Source organism: Oratosquilla oratoria, chromosome 13 (assembly GCF_046742065.1).
Source record: "Oratosquilla oratoria isolate Oo_2021 chromosome 13, ASM4674206v1, whole genome shotgun sequence".
NCBI lineage: Eukaryota > Metazoa > Arthropoda > Malacostraca > Stomatopoda > Squillidae > Oratosquilla > Oratosquilla oratoria.
In genome coordinates, this window is record NC_134789.1 from 19,731,655 (window position 1) to 19,753,725 (window position 22,071).

Genomic DNA, 22,071 nt, shown 5'->3' on the forward strand with positions numbered 1-22,071 from the left:
AAACAAGAGACCTTTGTCCTGCTGCTCCACTACCAGTTGCGAACGTCACCCTGCACAGGGCCCAGGCCACTGCAGGCCATGCCAACAAAGATGACTTTGTCCTGCTTCTTCCCATTCACCGCAAAAGCCACCTGCGAGGAGCCCAGCTGACTTGCACAAGCCACACCCACCCAGCTTAGGAACCTTTACCACTGTCTCTGCTCCTTCATGGCAATTATGTCACTGCAGGAGGTGGCGACACCACTGCCACACACAGGAGGCATTGATGGCGACTGTCTCAGACGCTCAGTAGGACCTGCACACACGTGCCGAGTCACCATGCAAAGGGTCCCCTGCCCCCTTCTCCTGGGAAGGTTGGCACCTGCCATCCTAGTGCCTTCCGACACACAGCACTCCACCACCTGTCAGTGCCCGTAATGCACTGCCCTACACAGGTGCGTAAATCATGGGGATAGGCCCTCAGCACCTAGGCATGTCAGAAATATCAAGAACTAGCTGCCACTCTCGGCGCAGACGACGTGGCCGACATACATCACATGCCCCCCCCCCCCCCCACAAGGGAACTGCCTCAACGTCGGAGACAGGGTCCGCAACGCCACCATACGGATTTATGGGGAAATCTGAAAGCCCCTCCTATCCTTCAGCTTGGCCAGTTCCACTCAACTTCCCCGAGCCTGTCCTGGCGATGACGTTCGCGAACAGGTGCACAGAGTTAACATTGCTCATTGACAGCTCACCGGCCGCCACTTGCAACTACTTCCTAGAGGACTTTAGTGACGTGCAGGTCTCCAAGGGCGACCCCAGCACCATCCCCCTATGAAAGACCATGGTTCTCCCCCCCTCGTGAGAACCCACCTGCAAGCAGATGCGACACCTCTCACTGCCTACATGGCCAGGCAGATATAGTTCGCATTTCAGATTCAAGCCAAGGAAGACCTTGACACAATGGAGCCACAAGGTATCATCATGCCTGCCCAGTGGCGGATCCAGGATAAAAATTGGGGGGGGGGGGGCTAACCTGAATTCCTTCCTCTGAGTAGTCTGATGTATCAGAAGTCTGAGGTATACTTAACTTAATAATGTTTTTCAGATTTTTCTGTATTTAAGACATATATAATAGAATGTATATTCGTTTTATATTGTTACACGCTTGTGCTAGTCAGTGATAAGGCACTGGCACGCGTATACTCTCGCATAGAGAGAAATTATTGCAGGATCCGTGTGTAGTGTTAGTGCACATGGACTCATGGAAGTAATAAAAAATAATAGTAGCTTTAAAACACAGAAATACAAACAAAAACATGTATGAACTTCTGAACCTGTTAATAAAAGTATCTAAATTACATTAATAACACACAGCATTGTTCATGGGATCTCACACGAACATCAACCTCCTGTTTTTTTGGGCAAATACATTGATTACACAGTCTATTTCAATATTAATTCATTTACTCATGCATTTAATCACTTTGTGCTTTCAACAGTTGCTTTCCTAATGTCCTAAAAATTGCTGTAGTTCACCCGATCCATAAAGATGGGCCCACATCAAACGTATCAAATTTTCGTCCGATTTCGATCCTTCCGGTATTGTCTAAAGTACTTGAAACGGTTATTCTTGAGCAATTGGTAGATTACCTTGAGTACCATGGGATCATTTTCGATAATCAATTTGGATTCCGTTAAAACCACTCAACATATATGCCTGTTGCTCTCTTACATGAATATATTGCAACTCGACTATCTAATAAAAAATATGTGCAGCAGTTTTTCTAGACATTAAAAAGGCTTTTGACACAGTTGATCATAGTTTTCTATTGATGAAAATGGCTGAGTACGGAATAAGAGACTTTGAACTTCAGATGTTTCAGTCATATTTATCTAATCGTAATCAAGCTGTCTTATTTAACGGTCTTAAATCGAGATTAATGGGTGTAAGTATGGGGGTACCTCAAGGTAGTATTCTAGGTCCTATTTTGTTTTTTATTTACATTAACGTATAAAGCCTGTGGTATTCCTGAATACTTACTGTTTGCAGATGATACTTCTTGATTGATTGCTTCAACTTGATTGCTTCAACAACACAAAACAATCATATAGGTGACAATACAGGTATGTTAAATGGCCAACGAATGTGGTATATCTCCTTTCTATCCCTTTTCAGCACAACTGGGACACAACCCTGGCAACCCTACAACACGCGCAGCACAAAACAGATAAATGGAATTAAACAAATGCCAAACACAGCACAATTCCGCCCAAATACCGCACACATGATGTCAGTTTATTTAACCCCCGGACCTGGCAAAACATCAGAAAGTACTAAAATCGATTAAATGACATCCTTACAATGATTCATGGAAGAATATATTTGGGGAGGGCTTCAGCCCCCCCCCCCCCTTGGATCTGCGCCTGCCGTAAGGCAAGCTCTGTCGCCGCCGCCCGTGCTGGTGCCCTTCTAGCACCAGGCTGCCCTCTCCACTCGGCGAAGGACCTGCCGTCTTTGTGCACAGACCCCCTTCGATTCTGCCCCCAATGCAGTGTGCACTCAAGGCTGAAATACCAGGCACTTCATGAGCTCCGTCGCTGCTGCCCATGCTGGTGCCTTTCAAGCACCAGGCTGCCCTCTCTGCTCGGTAGAGGACCTGTTGTCCTCGTACACGGATCCCCTTCAACTCCACCACCGACGCAGTGTGCATGCAGGACTGAAATATCAGGCACTTCTGCCTTGTCCAGTGTGGCCCACGGTTTCCGACGGATGCTGAAACCCGACACACCATTTCCACTGAAGACACTTGCTGCCACCTGGGCCACATCCGTTTGGATAGCCCCACTTCTCATGGATGACAGACCATTGCCCGCTCATCCCCCTCCTCACATCAGGAGCACCGTCACCAGCAATACTGGTGCTTCACGGTGACGACTCATTGCCTGCAACCGACACCAATGTAACGCTCTGAAGACTAGGGCCACAGCACAGATATGCCCTGCCTATGGTCAACCGCTGTCCTACGTGACCTCTGGGCTTCGATTCAACCACCATGCTATGCCCAACTCCATCTCTCCGCATTGGAAGCTCCAAAATGCCTTTTCTACCGACGAGGATTGGTGTCGTCCAACCCGCCTTGCCACCCCGCCATCTACAGGAGCGACTACTGGCCTCCGGAGATGCCACCCCATCACATCTCATCATTTGATGGAGGACCTTCCGTCCTCATGCACGGATCCCCCCACTTCCACCTCCACCACAGTGGGTGGGGAGGTGTGTTATAGTGTTCTAAGGGGCCCTGGTGTTTGATACGAGCAGGGCACCATAGGTTTACAGGGACTCTTTGGGCACAAGGCCCTCATTAACATGTAGAACGTGGCATTGTTTTCCTTCTGCGCAAGGAATATGACATTGCCCCCATGTCAGTCTATACCCGTCTGTCTGACTGGGAGCATGTAGCTCTCCTATTGTGGTTCACTCCATGTACACTTGACATGACAATAAAGATTCCAAACATCCCCCCTGTGTTTCAGTTGCACACATAAGAGTAACATATTTGGACCAAGTAACTCATAATGACGAAAGAGCTGCATATAAATTAACATAATGCTTGTTTTTATGGTGAAAATTATATATGCTGTTTGTCGGTCATTTTGAATACTTGTCAGCCCAAATATGTTACTTGTTGGTGTAGTGGCAAGAATCAGCACTTGTCAGCAGAGACTTATTTCTTTACTTATTTCTACATGTATGATGTAGAGAAATAATTTTCACCACAAAAACAAGCATTATGTTAATTTATATGTTGTTTGTCCTGACGCTGCTGGATGGCATCTGGACAGCTCTGGATGGCCCAGACAGTAATTAGTAGGGTTGTGACAATATGCTTTTTGAAATATGCTCATATGTTTTATGCTTTATGCATGTTAAATATGCTTTATGCTTTTTAAATATGCTCTTTATGCTTTCTAAATATGCTTTATGCTATTTAAAAAAAATTATGCTTTAAGGTTAGCTTTATATGCTCAATAATATGCAGCTATTTTCTTTGTAATATGGCTAATTGAGATTTTTCATTTATCGTACATTTATATATTATGGAGGGTATGAAGTACTATGTCAAATTGTGAAAAAATCTTTGAGAACAATTTCAATTAGATAGCTTGTTATCTAGTAAATAACCTCAAAATCCTAGTAACAACTCTCACAATAATCAAATCTAGCATTCATTACATTTGATAATCATAACCTGTTTTAAATTGTCAAAAAGAAATCTACGTCTGTTGTCAGCTAATACAGTTTTGTACACTGAAAAAACTCTTTCTGCATCACAAGTTACAACAGGTGCGAAGAGAAATGCAGTTAAATCAGAGCTGGAGGATTGTTTGATGAATTCATTTTTAGTCTCCTTCAGTTTTCCAGATAAAATAGAGCTAATTTCTCTCACAGTTGAGAACCCTTGATTTTTCTTTAAAATTGACATCAAGTTATAAAAATATTGTTGATCATACAATTTTCTAAGGTGTTCCTCAACTTCTTCGACCAAATGCACTGCCGATTCCAGAGGGAGACCTCGTGTTTCCAACTTCTCAATAGTTGTAGCTAACATTGTAAAGTTAGCTGATATAAAGGATAAGCTAGTATTCACTTCGGCATTATTCAGAAGCTCTTGACATTCAACTGTGCTTTGAGCCTCATTTGCATCAAGAGACATAACAACATTGCTCACTTTTTGAAAATGAGTGGAATGGTATTGTGCCGCTTCCAACCAAGTACCCCATCTAGTAACTACAGGCGAGGGTGGTAAAGGTATTCCAGGGCACATATCCCTGAATTTCTCGACTCTTCGGGGTGCTTTCAGGAACACGCTCTTTGCTGCGCTAATCAGCCGATTTACATCTGTATAATTGGATCGAACTAACTCTGCAATCCTGTGCAGTCCATGAGCTAGGCATGTGACGTGCACCATATTAGGAAATAAAACACGCAATCCACGCATGGCTTTAGACATGTATGGAGCTGCATCAGTTGTGACAATTAAAATATTGTCATAAAGGATTTGGTTAGGCCATAGTACTCTGAGCGAATCATTGAAAAATGCCGTTATTGTGGCATGGTTGACAGATTGTAACATTCTCATGTTCCCGAGGTAGCATTTGCTACGTTCTTCCTCTTCTCCCAATATACCAAATACAAAACAAGCGACAAACCTCTGCTCTACATCGGTAGTTTCGTCTAACGACACCCACAGTTTTTTACCAGCGACTTTCTTTCGTAGGGAATTAATCGTGCTGTTATAGATGTGTTGGACATGGTACTTTCTAAGAGTACTTTGATCTGGTATTTTATTTCCCCTATACTTTTCCAAAAATTCACAGAATGGTGTAGAACTCAATTTATTCAAAGGAATATCTGCTGATAATAAAGCTTTACAGAGATCATTATTGAAGGTACATGTTTTCTGCGTGGATGTACCCTCCTGCTCTTGAACTTCTTCTCCTTCAGGAATATCATCTTGAATATCATGTACATCATTCTCTTGATGTTTCTCTTTATTTTCTCTGTGCTTTTTAGTTTTCAAGAGTTAACAAGAGTGGGTCAATTTTTGGATCTTCACCCCCATCAAAATCCAGTATTTTTGTTGACATATTTAGGTAAAATGAGGCAAAGACTTTTTTAATAATACTGCTGAAACAAAGGCTGCACCAGATAGTCTTAACAATTTCATTTTCTGTGCTGTAATAGTGTACTGGCGAAAATGTTAGGTTAGGTACGAGATAAAATCGTACGTTATACGAATAATCTACCATTTACTACTCACCTTTAAACTACAAAACTTGCATTGTATAACTCCATTGACATCTTCGAAATCTATATAATCAGAGAGTAATTTTGTTCGTAGTCTTGCTTTATCAATTTTAGGCATGTTTGCAAGTGGTAAGACGCAAAATGGCAGCCCGTTAAATCTGGAATGTAAAGTGCCTTCTAGATAGGTTCCAATAATGCAATAAGGTATTTTCATGACTGAGAATATTTTTCCTTATTGAGAATATGCTTTACTTAAAAAGCATATTTATATAATATTCTTTATGTAAAAAGAATATTCATATATGCTTTAACATTCAAAAAGCATAAAGAATAATTCTTTATGCTTAAAGCATATTGTCACAACCCTAGTGATTAGCATGAGCCGTTGTGGAAGACTAATGGAAGTCTGAGGATGGGCCTATCTTGAATGCTGAGTGGTAGTAGGACTAGGACTTAAATACATTGTCTTGTATGGGTAAATTTTAATCTTGCCATAAAAACATGAGCTATGAGGCAGTTCTGTTACTACATTTAATTACCATCATGACCACTATATATATTTCCTATATTATACAACTACTCCTCGTTTAACGACGACAATTGGGACCAGCGCGCCGTCGTTAAGCGAAAGTGTATACATATACGTACAATGTCCAGCAATACATGTATCTTTATTTTCGTGTATTTTCCCTCTTTTATACAGTACATTAAAGCTTTATTTACTGTTTATTTACGGTGGTTATGTTCCCGAAATTACCGTATATGACCAAATCCACATATGCTGACATTCCATATTGAATACCGGGGTATTTTTTTTAGTTTCGACCATGGGCGCAATATAGCAATAGAAAATTAATTATCAATTTTGTAAATTAAAATGTATCAACGTAATATGCAATTTTGTGGGTGAAATGAAAGTAAAAAATACCATGCTACAAGAAAATATGCTAATGAACGAAGTCGGTAGCATAGGCTCGGGATGCCATCTTGTTGTCTGCCAACATCTCTCACGACGATGATGAGGACAAGCCAGATGACATTTAATTTGCAGGTAATGATTTATCAAACACAGGTTAGGTTAGTTTAGTTTAGGTTAGGCGAATATATCATCCTTTCATTTCCTCGACATCAGCATCTATCATAACAAACATGGTGTACCATTCGTCCAACATGACTTCGTTACTTACGAAATTTGTTTTAGCACCTTTTTTTTTTATTTCCGCTCACAAAATTGCATATTACGTTGATACATTATAATTTACAAAATTAATAATTAATTTTCTATTGTTATATTGCGCCCATGGTCGAAACTAAAAATTTACCACTACCGGTATATATTGTACCCCAGGTAGTTTTTCCAGCTTGCAGGATGGTAATGTAGACCTAAGCTTCAGAACACTTTACCTCACAGCTAATATCCACCGTACAAGTTCATTTATAACATCATACAAATTTGCCTCGGCCAACTTAATTATCGTACACGGTGTCGTAACTTCGGGAGATTTATGTTAAACGAATATTGGTCTGTCATAAAGCCCATCGTTACTCCGAGTTGTCGTTAACCGAGTAGGTCGTTAAACGAGGAGTGGGTGTACCATATTTCATCACATCTGCAAGTTTGAAAGCATGTGATCACAACAATATTGAGGCATTAAGATTTCCAATATGCCCTGGATATGCTGACTTGACTGGTAACAAGCTACAAGGCAGTTCATGGCATCTTGAAGACTGCAGTGAGATGTCAGTAGTGTATCACATCTTGATTATCTCAATATAGATCTGGCCAGATGCTTTGAAAATTACAGAATCAATAAACTATGGCACAAATAGTTTATTTATACCAATATTAACTAAAAAACAATATCACTGGAGCTATCGGCAGCTGTTGGTAATTAGTGCAACTCCAAATAAACACATGATCACACAACCATGCCCTAAATCTTGGTACAGTATTAATATAATATTGTTATTATTTAAAAGAATGTTCAGTCATGTGGCCCTAAGTGAGGCAGACAAACAACTGAAGCACCAAGAGCCCGTTTTGCCACATTTTTGTGGGAATTTTCACATTGATCTGATAAATTTTTAGAAGTGCCCACCTATTGATTATAGCAATAGAAAATATTAATGTAATATACATTTTTCTTGGCAGAAATTAATACCAGAAAAAGTTGCTAAAAGCTATACACTAATAAACAGAGCCGCAGTGACTGCTTGAGATGCCACCTTTGTTTTGAAAGATACAGAGGTATAAGAAATTAAAGTATAATAAATTTGTCTAAACTGCATTTAGTAGTTACAAAGGTGGAGCATACTGACAAGAGACCTTTTGGTCCATATCTAGGTCAGATAAAAAAAAAAAAAAAAATCAAATCATGATAATAAATAAATAAACAAATGAATAAATGAAAACTACAATAATGAAAATAATAAAACAAATAAATGCATAGGTGTAGTTAAATAATAAACAAACAAATAGTAAATATTATAAATTGACATACAGTATAACTAATAATAAATGAGAATCAAGCAAATAAACAGAAATGATAACAAAACCTATAAACAAATAGTATAAAATAAATGGTAGTCATTACAGCATCTTGCTTAGGTGCTTATATAATGATTCTTAAAGCTTTGAACTGAACCACATTGCACTGCCTCTGCAGGAAGTTTATTCCATTTATCAACTACACGGTTGATGAAGTTATTTCTACCTACTTCCAAATTAAATCTATTTCCAGACAGCTTGAGACCATTGTTTCTTGTCTGATTCTCATTCAGTGTGAAAATTTTGTCACTTTTGATGTTGTCAATTCCCTTTAAAGACCTGTATCAAGTCACCTCTGAGTCTATGCTCTTTTAAGGAAAATAGATTCATATAGTCAATTTTTGTATGATTTATTTTTTATAATTGGAATCGGTTTTGTGGCTCGCCGTTGTACTTTTCCTAATCTGTCAATGTCTTTAATGAGATTCAGCAACCATACAGAAACAGCATATTTCAAAAGTGGATGAACTAACGATTTATTTAGCTTGTTAATGAGTGATGGACTTTTGAAGTAAAAAAAATCATGCAATCAGTCCTAGAATCTTATTTCCTTTCTCAGAGGCTGAAATACACTACTTAGATAAGTTGAGATCGTTACTGATAATTATGCCAAGATCCTTTTCACTATCCACTTTTGTTAACAAATTTCCAAATTACTTGTAATTATAATTACTATTATTTTTACCTATGTGCATTACCTTGCATTTACTCGTGTTAAATTTCATTAACCACTTTTCAGACCATTGCTGTAATTTATCTAAATTTTCTTGAATATCTAATTGGCTTAAGTGATCATTTGCCATTCTGCATAGTTTTGGAAACAATAGATTTTAGTCTGTAGTCTATAACAATTATATATACTATGAATAGAAGAGGCCCAAGAACGGAACCCTGAGGAACTCCACTCATAACTTTTTCAATCCAGAATTTTTTCCATTTAAAACAACTCTGTTTTTGATCATTCAACCAATTACTAGTCCAACATAATAGGCTACCACTTATTCCGTGTGAAGCTAAGTTAGTAAGTAGTCTTTTGTGGGGGATGGTATCAAAAGCTTTTGCAAAGTCTAGATATATTAAATCTATATTGTTTCTTTTGTCATAATTCGAGATAACTGTATTGTAGAATCCAAGCAAGTTAGTCATGCAAGAATGTTTCCGTCTCAAACCATGCTGGCTATCATTTATCAAACAGTTACATTCTAAATGATGTTCGATAGCATCTCTGATGATAGTTCCCATCATTTTTTCTACAATTGAAGTCAAACTTACAAGCCCATAGTTATTTGGATTATTTTTGTCACCTTTTTTGAATATGGGAATAACGTTAGCTAGCTTTGATTCTCTTGGGACATCTCCAGATATGATGGATTTCTTGAAAATAATTTCTAATGGAACAACAATCTCATTTTTCATTTCCTTTAATATTCTTGGATGCCAACTGTCAGGCCCTGGTGTTTTATTAATTTTGAGTTTCTCTATATACCTTTTAATTTTTTCTTTTGTTATATTTACTGTAGTAAGTTTACTCTAGACTTTTCACAGGTTTCAGTTTGGAGTTCACTTTGAGGTGTTTCGTTTACGAATACCGAGCTAAAATAATTATTCAAAAATCACACATTCATTCATATAATTCTAGAGGGCATCAGATTTGTTGTCATCAGTGATGCTGACAGCCAGTTTTGGCATTTAATCAGACTGCAGGGTGTAGAGAAGTTTCACAGCTCGAAGAAAATCATGAATTTCAACTCCGTAGCAATGTTTAAAAAATATACAGTGTGGCAACATCACTTGGAGAGGGAGAACACCCAGTACATGTCAATGCCATCATCAAAATGACACTGATGAGACTGGACAAACGACAATACGGCGTCTCAAACCTATTGCCACACCATTGTTCATTAGTTTATTTGCTCTTAGTAAGGTTTTAGTTACAGACATCCAAGAAAAATGTACCTTACAGTGATGTATTATAATTTACAAAATGAATGCTTTATTTTCTATTGCTATATTGAGTAGGTGTGAAAAAGAAAAGAAAAGAAAAAAAAAAATCATGGTTACCAAATTCCATTGCTTCAGTGGCCACAGTTTATGGGTTCTTCTGTATTACTATTACATCTACCTCATCCCCAATTACCATTTTATGCTCTTAAAAATCTACACATTCAAACATATTTCTTCCTATACATAAATCATATAATACTTCATAGTCCTTCATATATATAACCTAACCAAACCAGCCCTAACAACATGGAACTCCCAGACTATTAGGGGCAGGGGTGTGCAAATTCAAAATGAGTGATTTCGAATATTAATTTTTTTTTTTTTTTTTTTTTTTTTTTGAAGTGCACACCTACATAATATAGCAGATAGACAGATATGGGAAAAAGCTATAGGAAATGGTAAGGATGTTTTTTGGGCTTTTATAGATCTGGAAAAGGCTTGTGACAGGGTAGACAGGATGTCACAGTGGGAGGTTTTTGCAGATATGTGGGATAGGAGGAAAGCTTTTTAAGAGCAGTCAAGAGTTTTTACAAGTGTAGTAGAGCTCATGTTAGGATTAGAAATGGAAAGAAAGTGGTTTGAGTTGAAGGTGGGACTTCATCAGGGAGGTGTTATGTCACCCTGGCTGTTCAACTTGTACATGGATGGGGTGGTGCGAGAGGTGAATACAAAGGTAGTGGGTCCGGGATTGGAGATGGTTAAAGGAAATGGAGAAAAGTGAGAGATAAGCCAGTTGTTGTTTACTGCCCTTGTAGCAGGATCAGAGGGGATTGAGGAAGTTAGTGACAGAGTTTGGGAAGGTGTGTGAAAGAAGCAAGTTGAAGTAAATGTGGGTAAAAGTAAGGTGAAGATATGTACAAGGGGAGAAAATGGCAGCAGACTGGAAGTGAGTATTAAGGGAGAGAGGCTAGAGGAAGTGGTAGTTTTAGATACTTGGGTGCAAATGTGGCTGGAAAGGGAGGAGTGGAGGTGGAGGTAGAATGTAGATTGAGAGAAGTGAATAAATGCCTTGGGGGATTAAAAAGTGTAGTGAAAAACAGACATTTTGGAATGAATGCTAAGAGGAGATTGTATGAAGGAGTAATTGTGCCAACAGCACTGTACAGGGCAGAAACATGGAACATAAGAGAGGAAGAGAGGAGTGCCTGAGAAGTGTGATAGGGGTTACTAGGATGGACAGTGAGAAACGAGGTGAGAACACGAGTGGAAAGGGAGTTGGGATATAGGGTTGATGAAAAAGTAATGGGATGGTTTGGACACATGGAAAGAATGAGTGATGAAAGACTATTAAAAGAAGTGTGGAAGGCAGAAGTTGAAGGAGTGAACATGAGGGGGCAACCTAGGATGAGATGGATGAATGGGGTAAAACAGGGACTGGGAAGGCAGGGAATGTGTTTTGAGGAAGGACAGGAGAGGACAGAAGACAGGGGTGAACTGAGAATGGTTGTGTAAGGATGATGCTGGGATACATGAGGGAGTATGTGTGAGAAATAAATTGACGCAGCCCAAAGGGATTTCTCCCGTCTTCTTTTTTTTCTGCATGAGGGGACGGAGGAGGGGGGGGTTGCCGATTTAAATGTGCTGTGCCTTGCAACACTGCTTCTGACCCAGGGCAGTGGACAAGATGCAGGGATGACCCGTCATCCAGGAGGTGCCAAGATAAAAGGGAGGGAAGAGGGTGAAGATGTTGGGGATGGAATGGGTGGGAGTGGTTTTTATGAATATGAGGGGGCGTCCTAGGATGAGATGGATGAATGGGGTGAAAGGGGCAGGACGGGAGAGGACAGAAGATAAGGGTAAATGGAGAATGGTTGTATATGGATGATGTTGTGATGCAAGAGGGGGAGTGGGTGGGGGATGGGGGGTGAGGAAGTATGTATTAAAAAATTTGACGCAGCCCAAAGGAATTTCTCCCCGTCGTCTCCTTTTCTACATGAGGGGACGGAGAGGGGGGATAGCTGAATTTATGAAGCGGCCTTGCTGTGGATGTGCTGTGTCTTGCAACACTGCTTCTGACCCAGAGCAGTGGACGTAATTGACAGCCTACACCCAGTGACTTTGGCCTTATTGACAGAGGTGGCACTTGAGATACTATGAAAGTTTTTAAATTTAAAGATATTATTTTCAACTTCTTGAGTCAGACAACTACATCCCATTTGTCACTATAGTAACAGTTGTCTATTAGATATACTCAAGTAATAGAATGGCTTCATTTTGGCTTTCTTTCTGATAATACTGATGCATTACTGAGGTTTACTAGTTTTTATTTGTAATGGAGGGGATTAACGAATAAATAATCTGGCACAATTACAAATACATAGCATTAATACAAAATGCTTGTATTGTGCTGAAATATATCATTCTCCATAAGAAATATATCATAAAGTTACAATCCTATATGTAGCTCTAACTGTACAAATACCTCTCTAGTGAAAACCTGTCACACAACCACCTCCAATTATTGGACTAAATATACAACTACCAAAATAAAATATAAATTTTATACTTAACTTGCACGGCATATATGCTGCAAATAATTAATATATAATAGAATTTTACAGTAAAACTACCCCCAAACTCACTCATTGCTTTTGTCCACTGAAGTTTATGGCCTGATGCTGGCCCTTCTGTGTTCGGGTAGACGGCACCTCCCGCAAATGTGTGGCATTGCTCTTCCGATAAAACAGCTGTTGCCCAAGACACAAATGCCAATAGTGGTAATAACTTTGTAGTAATCATATTTCTGAATGTGCAGGAAATGTCACTCCCTCTCAAACCTTTCTAGCCCTGACTTAGATTTGTACACCTTTTCTGATTACCGCCACCCACAGCTGTCTTCTGAACTTGCGTCCTTACTCCAATGTCTATCCAAACATGTAAACAACCAATGAGAATAGAGTAGCCTGCTTGGCTACTCTCAATTGGTCGAGCAGTTCAGAGTTCGATTTCCTCATAATTGACTTGAAATTATAATATTCCCTTGGAACATGTTCCATATCCCTTAAATGAACAACTTTTAAAATATTTTGCACTATATATAATCAATGTGATATTTAGACTGAAATGTTGCCTATCTTGTAAGAATTATTTAAACTGTTCTACTTCTGACCTTTTCGTATAAAGTGTTGATAGTGCCATTGAACTGGTATGGCTACTTTAATGAAAAATATGAAATAAAGTAACACCCTCCCAGATTATGTCCGATTTCTTTATCCAATTATTACAAGCTAGAGGAATAGCAAATATGCATGTCAAACCAAACCCATATAACATATACCCAACTAAAACGCATAAGTAGGCAATAACATTATTCAACGTAAAATAATGTGATAACACGGATACATAGCATAATTCATTGATTTGATAATCTACCATCTAAAATTTTAGATTTATTAGTCACGATGCGCTAAATATTAAGATAATCTAAAATATTTTTGGAGTTTATTTGTACATGTTCTTTGATAACTTGTTTGTTAACTTTTTCATTTCTTGTTTTCTATTTTTATTTATTATTACAAATTTCCTGGACAGTGGAAGGAGGAGGAGGTGGTTGAGGGGGCGTGGGGAAATACGTACCTCAAGGGAGTGAAGAATGGAGGAGGAGGATAATCTCAGTGGGGAAGCCGAAGTCCAGGAGATTCGCATTACCACACAGGACCACGAGTGCTTCCTCACAGCAAACGTGTATGTACGTAAATCAAAGAGGGGTGTGGGGACAACTCATAAAGATGACCGTCTTTGGGTAATGAAACCCAGAATTCCTAATGTGACTTTAATTGATAACTTGTTCAAATATCAAATATGGTTAGTATAGTCTATAAAGGTTGGTCTAAAAGTTAATTAATGGTTCCTATCGTACTCTGTCTCCCTGCGCTTCAACTAAACATCTTACAGTAACATCAAATAAATTAAACTTAGCATCTACTGTTGGTGGTGGGAGTGTGTTCAGACGAGCACGGCTTCGCACCTCGGATGAGGCCTTTGTAGCGATGGGCGGGAACTGCCTGGTCACGGTTGGTATCTCCGAGCGGGCACTGAAGACGGCTGGGTAGGCGTCTCTCCGCTATTCCGCTAACGTCCTTCCGGTCTGGATGTCCCGAAAGGGGATGTATCTGCATCTCGCGACCTTGATGCGATGATCCTGGTAATCTACACGATGGCGATGAGATCCTGATCACAGGTAACACGGAACGCCGTAGCACTGAGTTCCTTGACACTTATGTTTTAGTTACGCGTGTTCACCTGACACTAGGGGTCAATCGGTCTTGAATTTTGGATAGCGTTTAACTAGTTCGTATTAACGAAGTGAATCATCGCAGCCACTGTGCGAGACCAATGCACCTGAATCTTCCGAGACCGCGTAGGAGTTACTTCATGTTCTCTGAGAACCCACGCTAGACTGACCTCTGTCTCACGGCATGTCAGGTCGTGATGCTCGCTAGCCGGCTTCCGACGTTGCCAATAGTTCTATGTCTCCGTCCCTAGTTGTGAAGGGTACTACGAATAATGTTCATGTGGGAGGTGACACAGTTGCAATTGTTCCTTGAGGTAGACACTGTTCACGAGCGGGTTAGACACAATCCTAATTATTCTAATTGCCTAGCTTAAACAAATATGTGGCAGAGCGCAGGGGGTGTGTGTGTGTTTGAGCGCTTTGTGTGGGCGCGAAAACCGTTGAGCATGGCTCTGAGAACACAAATAAAAAAGGGGGGGGTGTTTCTAGATAATTAGAAGTCTCTCCCTTCGTTAAGGCACTGAAATTGATTGTCAAAAAATGACATGACAGATAAAGAGGATAATGAGGAGGAGAAAGGACAGGATGTAGCTACTAGAAGTCTTAAGGACTCTGGAAATTCCCCCGAGTATAGGGAATAAAGGGCCGTAGTGGTGAGAAATCGGACGTGAGAAAAATGGGAAGGGAGACAACGAGCTGGGTGTCACAATTTAAAAAATTGTGACATTTATCACTTCTATTCTATTTTCTTTCTTTATTTACTTAAATTGTCGATAACCACTGAAATGCTTGAAGGAACTTATTTTTTGAGTTTTTAAAATCACAACTGGCATTTACAATTCATATGGGCAATATGAGATATCATCCACCTAACATATTTCTCCAAGTCTCCAAAGAAGTTAATACTCAAAAGAAAGGGTTTGAATTCAGTTTACATGATAAAAGACAACCAGCCACCTGACAGACGCATAAGAAGATTAAACTGGCGATCCACTATGTGGACGAAGAGAGGATGAAAAAAACCCACATCGAAACGATGGTATGTCCAAGTCTGAAATACGCGTCAGTAGTGCTGGGCAAATACCGCTAATTTCAGAACCGGAATTACTGGTAAACAACAATGCCGTTACCGGAATTACCGGAATTACCGGTATTTTACCGGACTTACCGGTATTTTACCGGAATTACCGGTAAAAGACTCGTGAGGTAGTAGTGACGTCCCAAGTTCGAGTCGCCTTTATGACTTAAATCTTAATAAATTTCATCCTACTATGGTGTATAGTCACAACTCAAGTTTTGTAACGTCACTTTAAAAATCCTGCCTGCATCACGAACGAAGGAAGCACTAACCTACCCTACATGCCTACCGGTGCTATAGGCAAAATGTAAAGAGGAAAAAAAAAATATATATATATATATATATATATATATATATATATATATATATGTGTGTGTGTGTGTGTGTGTGTGTGTGTGTGTGTGTGTGTGTGTGTGTGTGTGTGTGTGTGTGTGTGTGTGTGTGTGTATTCACCTCGGATCTGCTGCAGTCTCTGTCGAGACAGCCAGACACCACCCTACGGCAGTGAGCTCAGAGCTCCTTATTAGCCGATCTCTGGGTAGGTCTGAGACCACTCACACACCACACACCGGGACAGCAAGGTCACAACTCCTTGACTAACGCCCCTGTGTGTGTGTGTGTGTGTGTGTATTCACCTCGGATCTGATGTAGCCTCTTTTCGAGACAGCCAGACACCACCCTACGGCAGTGAGCTCAGAGCTCATTATTAGCAGATCTCTGGGTAGGTCTGAGACAACTCACACTCCACACACCGGGACAGCAAGGTCACAACTCCTTGACTAACGTCCCGTACCTACTCGATGCTAGGTGAACAGGGGCTACACGTGAAAGGAGACAAACCCAACTTGTCTCCGCCCGGCCGGGGAATCGAACCCCGGTTCTTCGGCTTGTGAGGCCAGTGCTTTACCAATCCGCCACCAAGCCGTGTGTGTGTGTGTATTTACCTAGTTGTATTTACCTAGTTGTATGTACCTAGTTGTATGTACCTAGTTGTATTTACCTAGTTGTATTTACCTAGTTGTATTTACCTAGTTGTATTTTGCGGGAAGGGGAGCTATGCTCGTGTTGTCCCGCCATTGTATCTCGCAGTGTCTAGTTTGTTTTTAAACTCATGAATGGTTTTTGCGCATACTGTTTCATTATCCAGTTTGTTCCAAGTGTCCAAAACTCTATGTGGAAAACTGTTTTTTTTCAGTTCTCTTCTATAGCTATGTTTATTTATTTTCTTACCATGTCCTCTTGTGTTTCTTTTGTCCCAGTTAAGTAAGTTCTCTCTATCAAGTATCTGTGCCTTTCATGATTCTGTAGATGGTCAATAGGTCACCTCTCTCTCTTCTTTGCTCCAGTGTGTGTGTGTGTGTGTGTGTGTGTGTGTGTGTGTGTGTGCGCGCGCGCGCGCGCGTATTGTAACAAACCTCCCCAGAGACTGGAGGTCGTCACTCGATTGAGGATCCGTGGGTTCGGCGCATCATTGACAGACGCGACGGTAATTTTCTTGAGCTTCGCCCAGCTGCCCGTTACCTCGTCTCCTTGCTGAGTTCCCAAGGCGACGAAAACGCCAAGTTTATTTATGTTTCTATTTACGCAGAATCACTACAAAAACAATACTGGGCTGTAGGAGGCACCTCGGGTCGCTTGTCAACCCTCGAAAGGCTACTTGAAGCCTCGCTACAGCTTACAAGCACGATACTAAATATGCGCGGGAATCACGACGTCTTCTCCTGTCAGCTGCTGCTGTTCGTCTTGCCGTCATTGCTGGGTAGCGTGGTTAGGTAGCACGCCTCAACCAATTACAGTCGCTACCCTTAGGGTAGAAGCCCAAAGGGAAAGGGAAATAGAATGTACTTGGGAAAACAGTGTAGAGTATAACATTAATGTAGAACAATGTGCCAATATAGGACAAAATATAATTTTAGGATATAATGTCGCTAGAGGACGAAATGTCACATTAGGATGTAATGTCATAGGGCAAAATGTCGCAATGGGATGTAATGAGAGTGGAGGACAAAAGATCACGATGGGAAGTAATGATAGTGGAGAACAAAATATCACGATAGGATGTAATGATAATAGAGAAAATATCACGATAGGATATAATGTCAGTGAAGGACAAAATATAATTTTGGGAAGGGATACCGGACAGAATGTCAATGAAGGCCAAAATATCATGATAGGATGTAATGTCTCTAGAGGACGAAATGTCACATTAGGATGTAATGTCATAGGACAAAATGTTGCAATGGGATATAATGACAGTGGAGGACAAAAGATCACGATGGAAAGTAATGATAGTGGAGAACAAAATATCAGGATAGGATGTAATGATAACGGAGGAGAAAATATCACGGTAGGATATAATGTCAGTGATAGTGGAGAACATAATAATACGATAGGATGTAATGATAACAGAGGAGAAAATATCACGGTAGGATGTAATGATAATAGAGGAGAAAATATCACGGTAGTATATAATGTCAGTAAAGGACAAAATATAATTTTAGGAAGGGTACCGGACAGAATGTCAATGAAGGCCAAAATATCATTATAGGATGTAATGTCGCTAGAGGACGAAATGTCACATTAGGATGTAATGTCATAGGACAAAATGTCGCAATGGGATGTAATGAGAGTGGAGGACAAAAGATCACGATGGGAAGTAATGATAGTGGAGAACAAAATATCACGATAGGATGTAATGATAATGGAGGAGAAAATATCACGGTAGGATATAATGTCAGTGAAGGACAAAATATAATTTTGGGAAGGGATACCGGACAGAATGTCAATGAAGGCCAAAATATCAAGATAGGATGTAATGTCAGTGGAAGACAAAAGATCACGATGGGATGTAATTATAGTGGAGGAAAAAATATCATGTACTTTAATGCTCGCAGTATTAGGAACAAATTTCAAGAAATACAGGCGTATGTCAAAAGCGAAAAACCCGATATGATAGGAATAACTGAGACATGGTTAAATGGTACAGAGTTCGAAGGTGAATTTAATATTGCGGGATTTAAATACTTTCATCAGGATAGAAACCACAAGAAAGGTGGGGGTGTTCTATTGTACGTTAAAAACAATGTTCATGCTTGTGTTTTAGAGAAAGTGAAACAGGATGCATATGATAGTTTGTGGGTTGAGTTAACCCAAACAAATGGACAAAAAATGAATATAGGTGTAATATATAGGCCAAAGACATTATCATTAGCAGACGACCAACTGTTATTTCAAGAACTGTCTAGTTTCTGCAACCGGGATTTATTGATAATGGGTGATTTCAATTTTACTGACATTGATTGGATGACCCTTGAACATGGCCATATAGGTAGTCGCTTGATTGATTTTCTTGGTGACAATTACTTAATTCAGCATGTAAAAGAGCCCACAAGATATGGAAACTTACTCGATCTTTTGATTACTAGCCGCGAAAGCATGGTAACTGATGTAGAAGTCGGTGAATCTGTTGCAAATAGCGATCACAACTTAGTTAGATTCAAACTCCTAAACAATTTTAGAATAGATACTTGTGTTTCTAAAATACCTGATTTCAGTAAAGCTCAGTTCATAGGACTACGTCAGGAGCTTCAGCTTACAGATTGGGAGGCAAAATTAAACGAAAGACCTGTAGATCAGATGTGGGAAATATTTCAAAATACGCTCACTAAGATGATTCAAACTTACATTCCTTTTAAGGACAGACGTCCCCCAAATCAGGCTCGCCCAAAGTGGCTCGACAAAGAAACTGAAAAAAGTATTGCTAAAAAGAGACAGGCTTATAAGAAATATAAGTGCTCGGGTGCATCTAATGACTATGAAACTTATGTATCAATACAGAGAGATTTAAAAAAGACAATAAGAAAAAGAAAACGACAGTACGAAATGAACATCGCTGATAAATCCAAAGAGAATCCCAAAGAATTCTATAGTTACATTAGAGATAAAAAGGTTGTTAGGAATCACATTGGTCCACTATTATCTGCTGACGGTCAACTTGAATATTCAAATGAAGGAATGTGTAATATCTTAAACAATTATTTTAGCTCGGTATTCGTAAACGAAACACCTCAAAGTGAATTCCAAACAGAAACCTGTGAAAAGTCTGGGGTAAACTTACTCACTACGGTAAATATAACAAAAGAAAAAATTAAAAGGTGTATAGACAAACTCAAAGTTAATAAAACACCAGGGCCTGACGGTTGGCATCCAAGAATCTTAGGAAATAAAAAATGAGATTGTTGTTCCATTAGAAATTATTTTCAAGAAATCCATCATATCCGGAGATGTCCCAAGAGAATGGAAGCTAGCTAATGTTACTCCCATATTCAAAAAAGGTGACAAAAAGAAACCAAATAACTATAGGCCTATAAGTTTGACTTCAATCGTAGGAAAAATAATGGAAACTATCATCAGAGATGCTATCGAACATCATTTAGAAAGTAACCGTTTGATAAATGATAGCCAGCATGGTTTCAGACGGAAACGTTCTTGCGTGACTAACTTACTCGAATTCTACAACACAGTTATATCTAGACTTTGCAAAAGCTTTTGATACCGTCCCACACGAAAGACTACTTACTAAATTAGCTTTGCATGGAATAAGTGGTAGCCTATTAGGTTGGACTAGTAATTGGTTGAATGGTCGAAAACAGAGAGTTGTTTTAAATGGAAAAACTTCTGGATGGAAAAGTGTTGCAAGTGGAGTTCCTCAGGGTTCCGTTCTTGGGCCACTTCTATTCATAGTATATATAAATGATATAGACCATGGACTAAAATCTACTGTTTCCAAATTTGCTGATGATACAAAACTGTGCGGAGTGGCAAATGATCACTGAAATCAATTAGATATTCAAGAAGATTTAGATCAATTACAGCAATGATCTGAAAAGTGGCTAATGAAATTTAACACAAGTAAATGCAAGGTAATGCACATAGGTAAAAATAACAGTAAGTACGATTACAAGTTATTTGGTAATTCGTTAACAAAAGTGGATAGTGAAAAAGATCTCGGCGTAATTATCAGTAACGACCTCAAATCATCCAAGCAATGTATTTCAGCCTCTGACAAAGCAAATAAGATTCTGGGATTGATTGCGCGATCTTTTGATTTCAAAAGTCCATCACTCATTAACAAGCTATATAAATCGTTAGTTCATCCACATTTGGAATATGCTGTTTCTGTATGGTCACCGAATCTCATTAAGACATTGACAGACTGGAAAAAGTACAACGGCGAACCACAAAACTGATTCCAAATATCAAAAATAAATGAATCTGTTTTCCCTAAAAAAAGCGTAGACTCAGAGGTGACTTGATACAGGTCTTTAAGATTTTAAAGGGAATTGACAACATCAAAAGTGACAAAATTTTCACATTGAATGAGAATCAGACAAGAAACAATGGTCTTAAACTATCCGGAAATAGATTCAATTTGGAAGTAGGTAGAAACAACTTTGCCAACCGTGTAGTAAATGAATGGAATAAACTTCCTGCACAGGTAGTGCAATGTAGTTCAGTTCAAAGCTTTAAGAACCAGTTAGATAAATACCTAAGTAAGATGCTGGAATGATTATAATTTATCTTATATTATTTGCTTTTGTTTTGTTATCATTTGTCTGTCTGATTTTCATTTATTATTAGTTATATGTCAATTTATTATTATTTACTATTTACCTGTTTGTTTATTATTTAACTATACCTATGCATTTATTTATGTATTTTATTTGTTATTTACATTATTATAGTTTTTATTTATTGTTTTATTATTAATATGATTTTTTTTTCGCATCCGACCTAGATATGGATCAAAAGTTCTCCTGTCGGCATGCTCCGCCTTTGTAATCCTTTGTCCGTCACCTCGTCTCCTTGCTGAGTTCCCAAGGCGACGAAAACGCCAAGTTTATTTATGTTTCTATTTACGCAGAATCACTACAAAAACAATACTGGGCTGTAGGAGGCACCTCGGGTCGCTTGCCAACCCTCGAAAGGCTACTTGAAGCCTCGCTACAGCTTACAAGTACGATACTAAATATGCGCGGGAATCACGACGTCTTCTCCTGTCAGTTGCTGCTGTTCGTCTTGCCGTCATTGCCGGGTAGCGTGGTTAGGTAGCACGCCTCGACCAATTACAGTCGCTGCTCGAGGTCACGTGACTCCAGGTGGCGTCCGGCCTTGGCGCCACGAGTACCACGAAGTCGTCACACCATGCGATAGGGGGCCGCGTTCGTAACACTACCCCCACCTGTAAAAAGATGGAGCGACCTCGCTCCCCAATCCTCTACTCCACTTACATCCATATATCACCAAAAAGAGAAAATAATTTTTTTTTTTTTTTTTTTTTTTTTGTATCACAGAACTAACTGAGGACGTAATCTTCACTCCATACCGGTAGACGACGCTCCCGTCTGGGTCTC

At 39.5% G+C, this 22,071-nt stretch overlaps 1 protein-coding gene across 1 annotated transcript in view; it reads right to left on the reverse strand.

Annotated features, from left to right (window-relative positions):
* Positions 1–13,224, reverse strand: part of Prx4 (Peroxiredoxin 4) — a 53,418-nt gene extending 40,194 nt beyond the window's left edge. The window contains exon 1 of the mRNA XM_076196881.1: positions 12,929–13,224. Coding sequence (XP_076052996.1) covers positions 12,929–13,085 — 157 coding nt within the window. The 5' untranslated portion in view covers positions 13,086–13,224. The remainder of the gene's footprint in view (positions 1–12,928) is intronic.
* Positions 13,225–22,071: the final 8,847 nt, after the last annotated feature.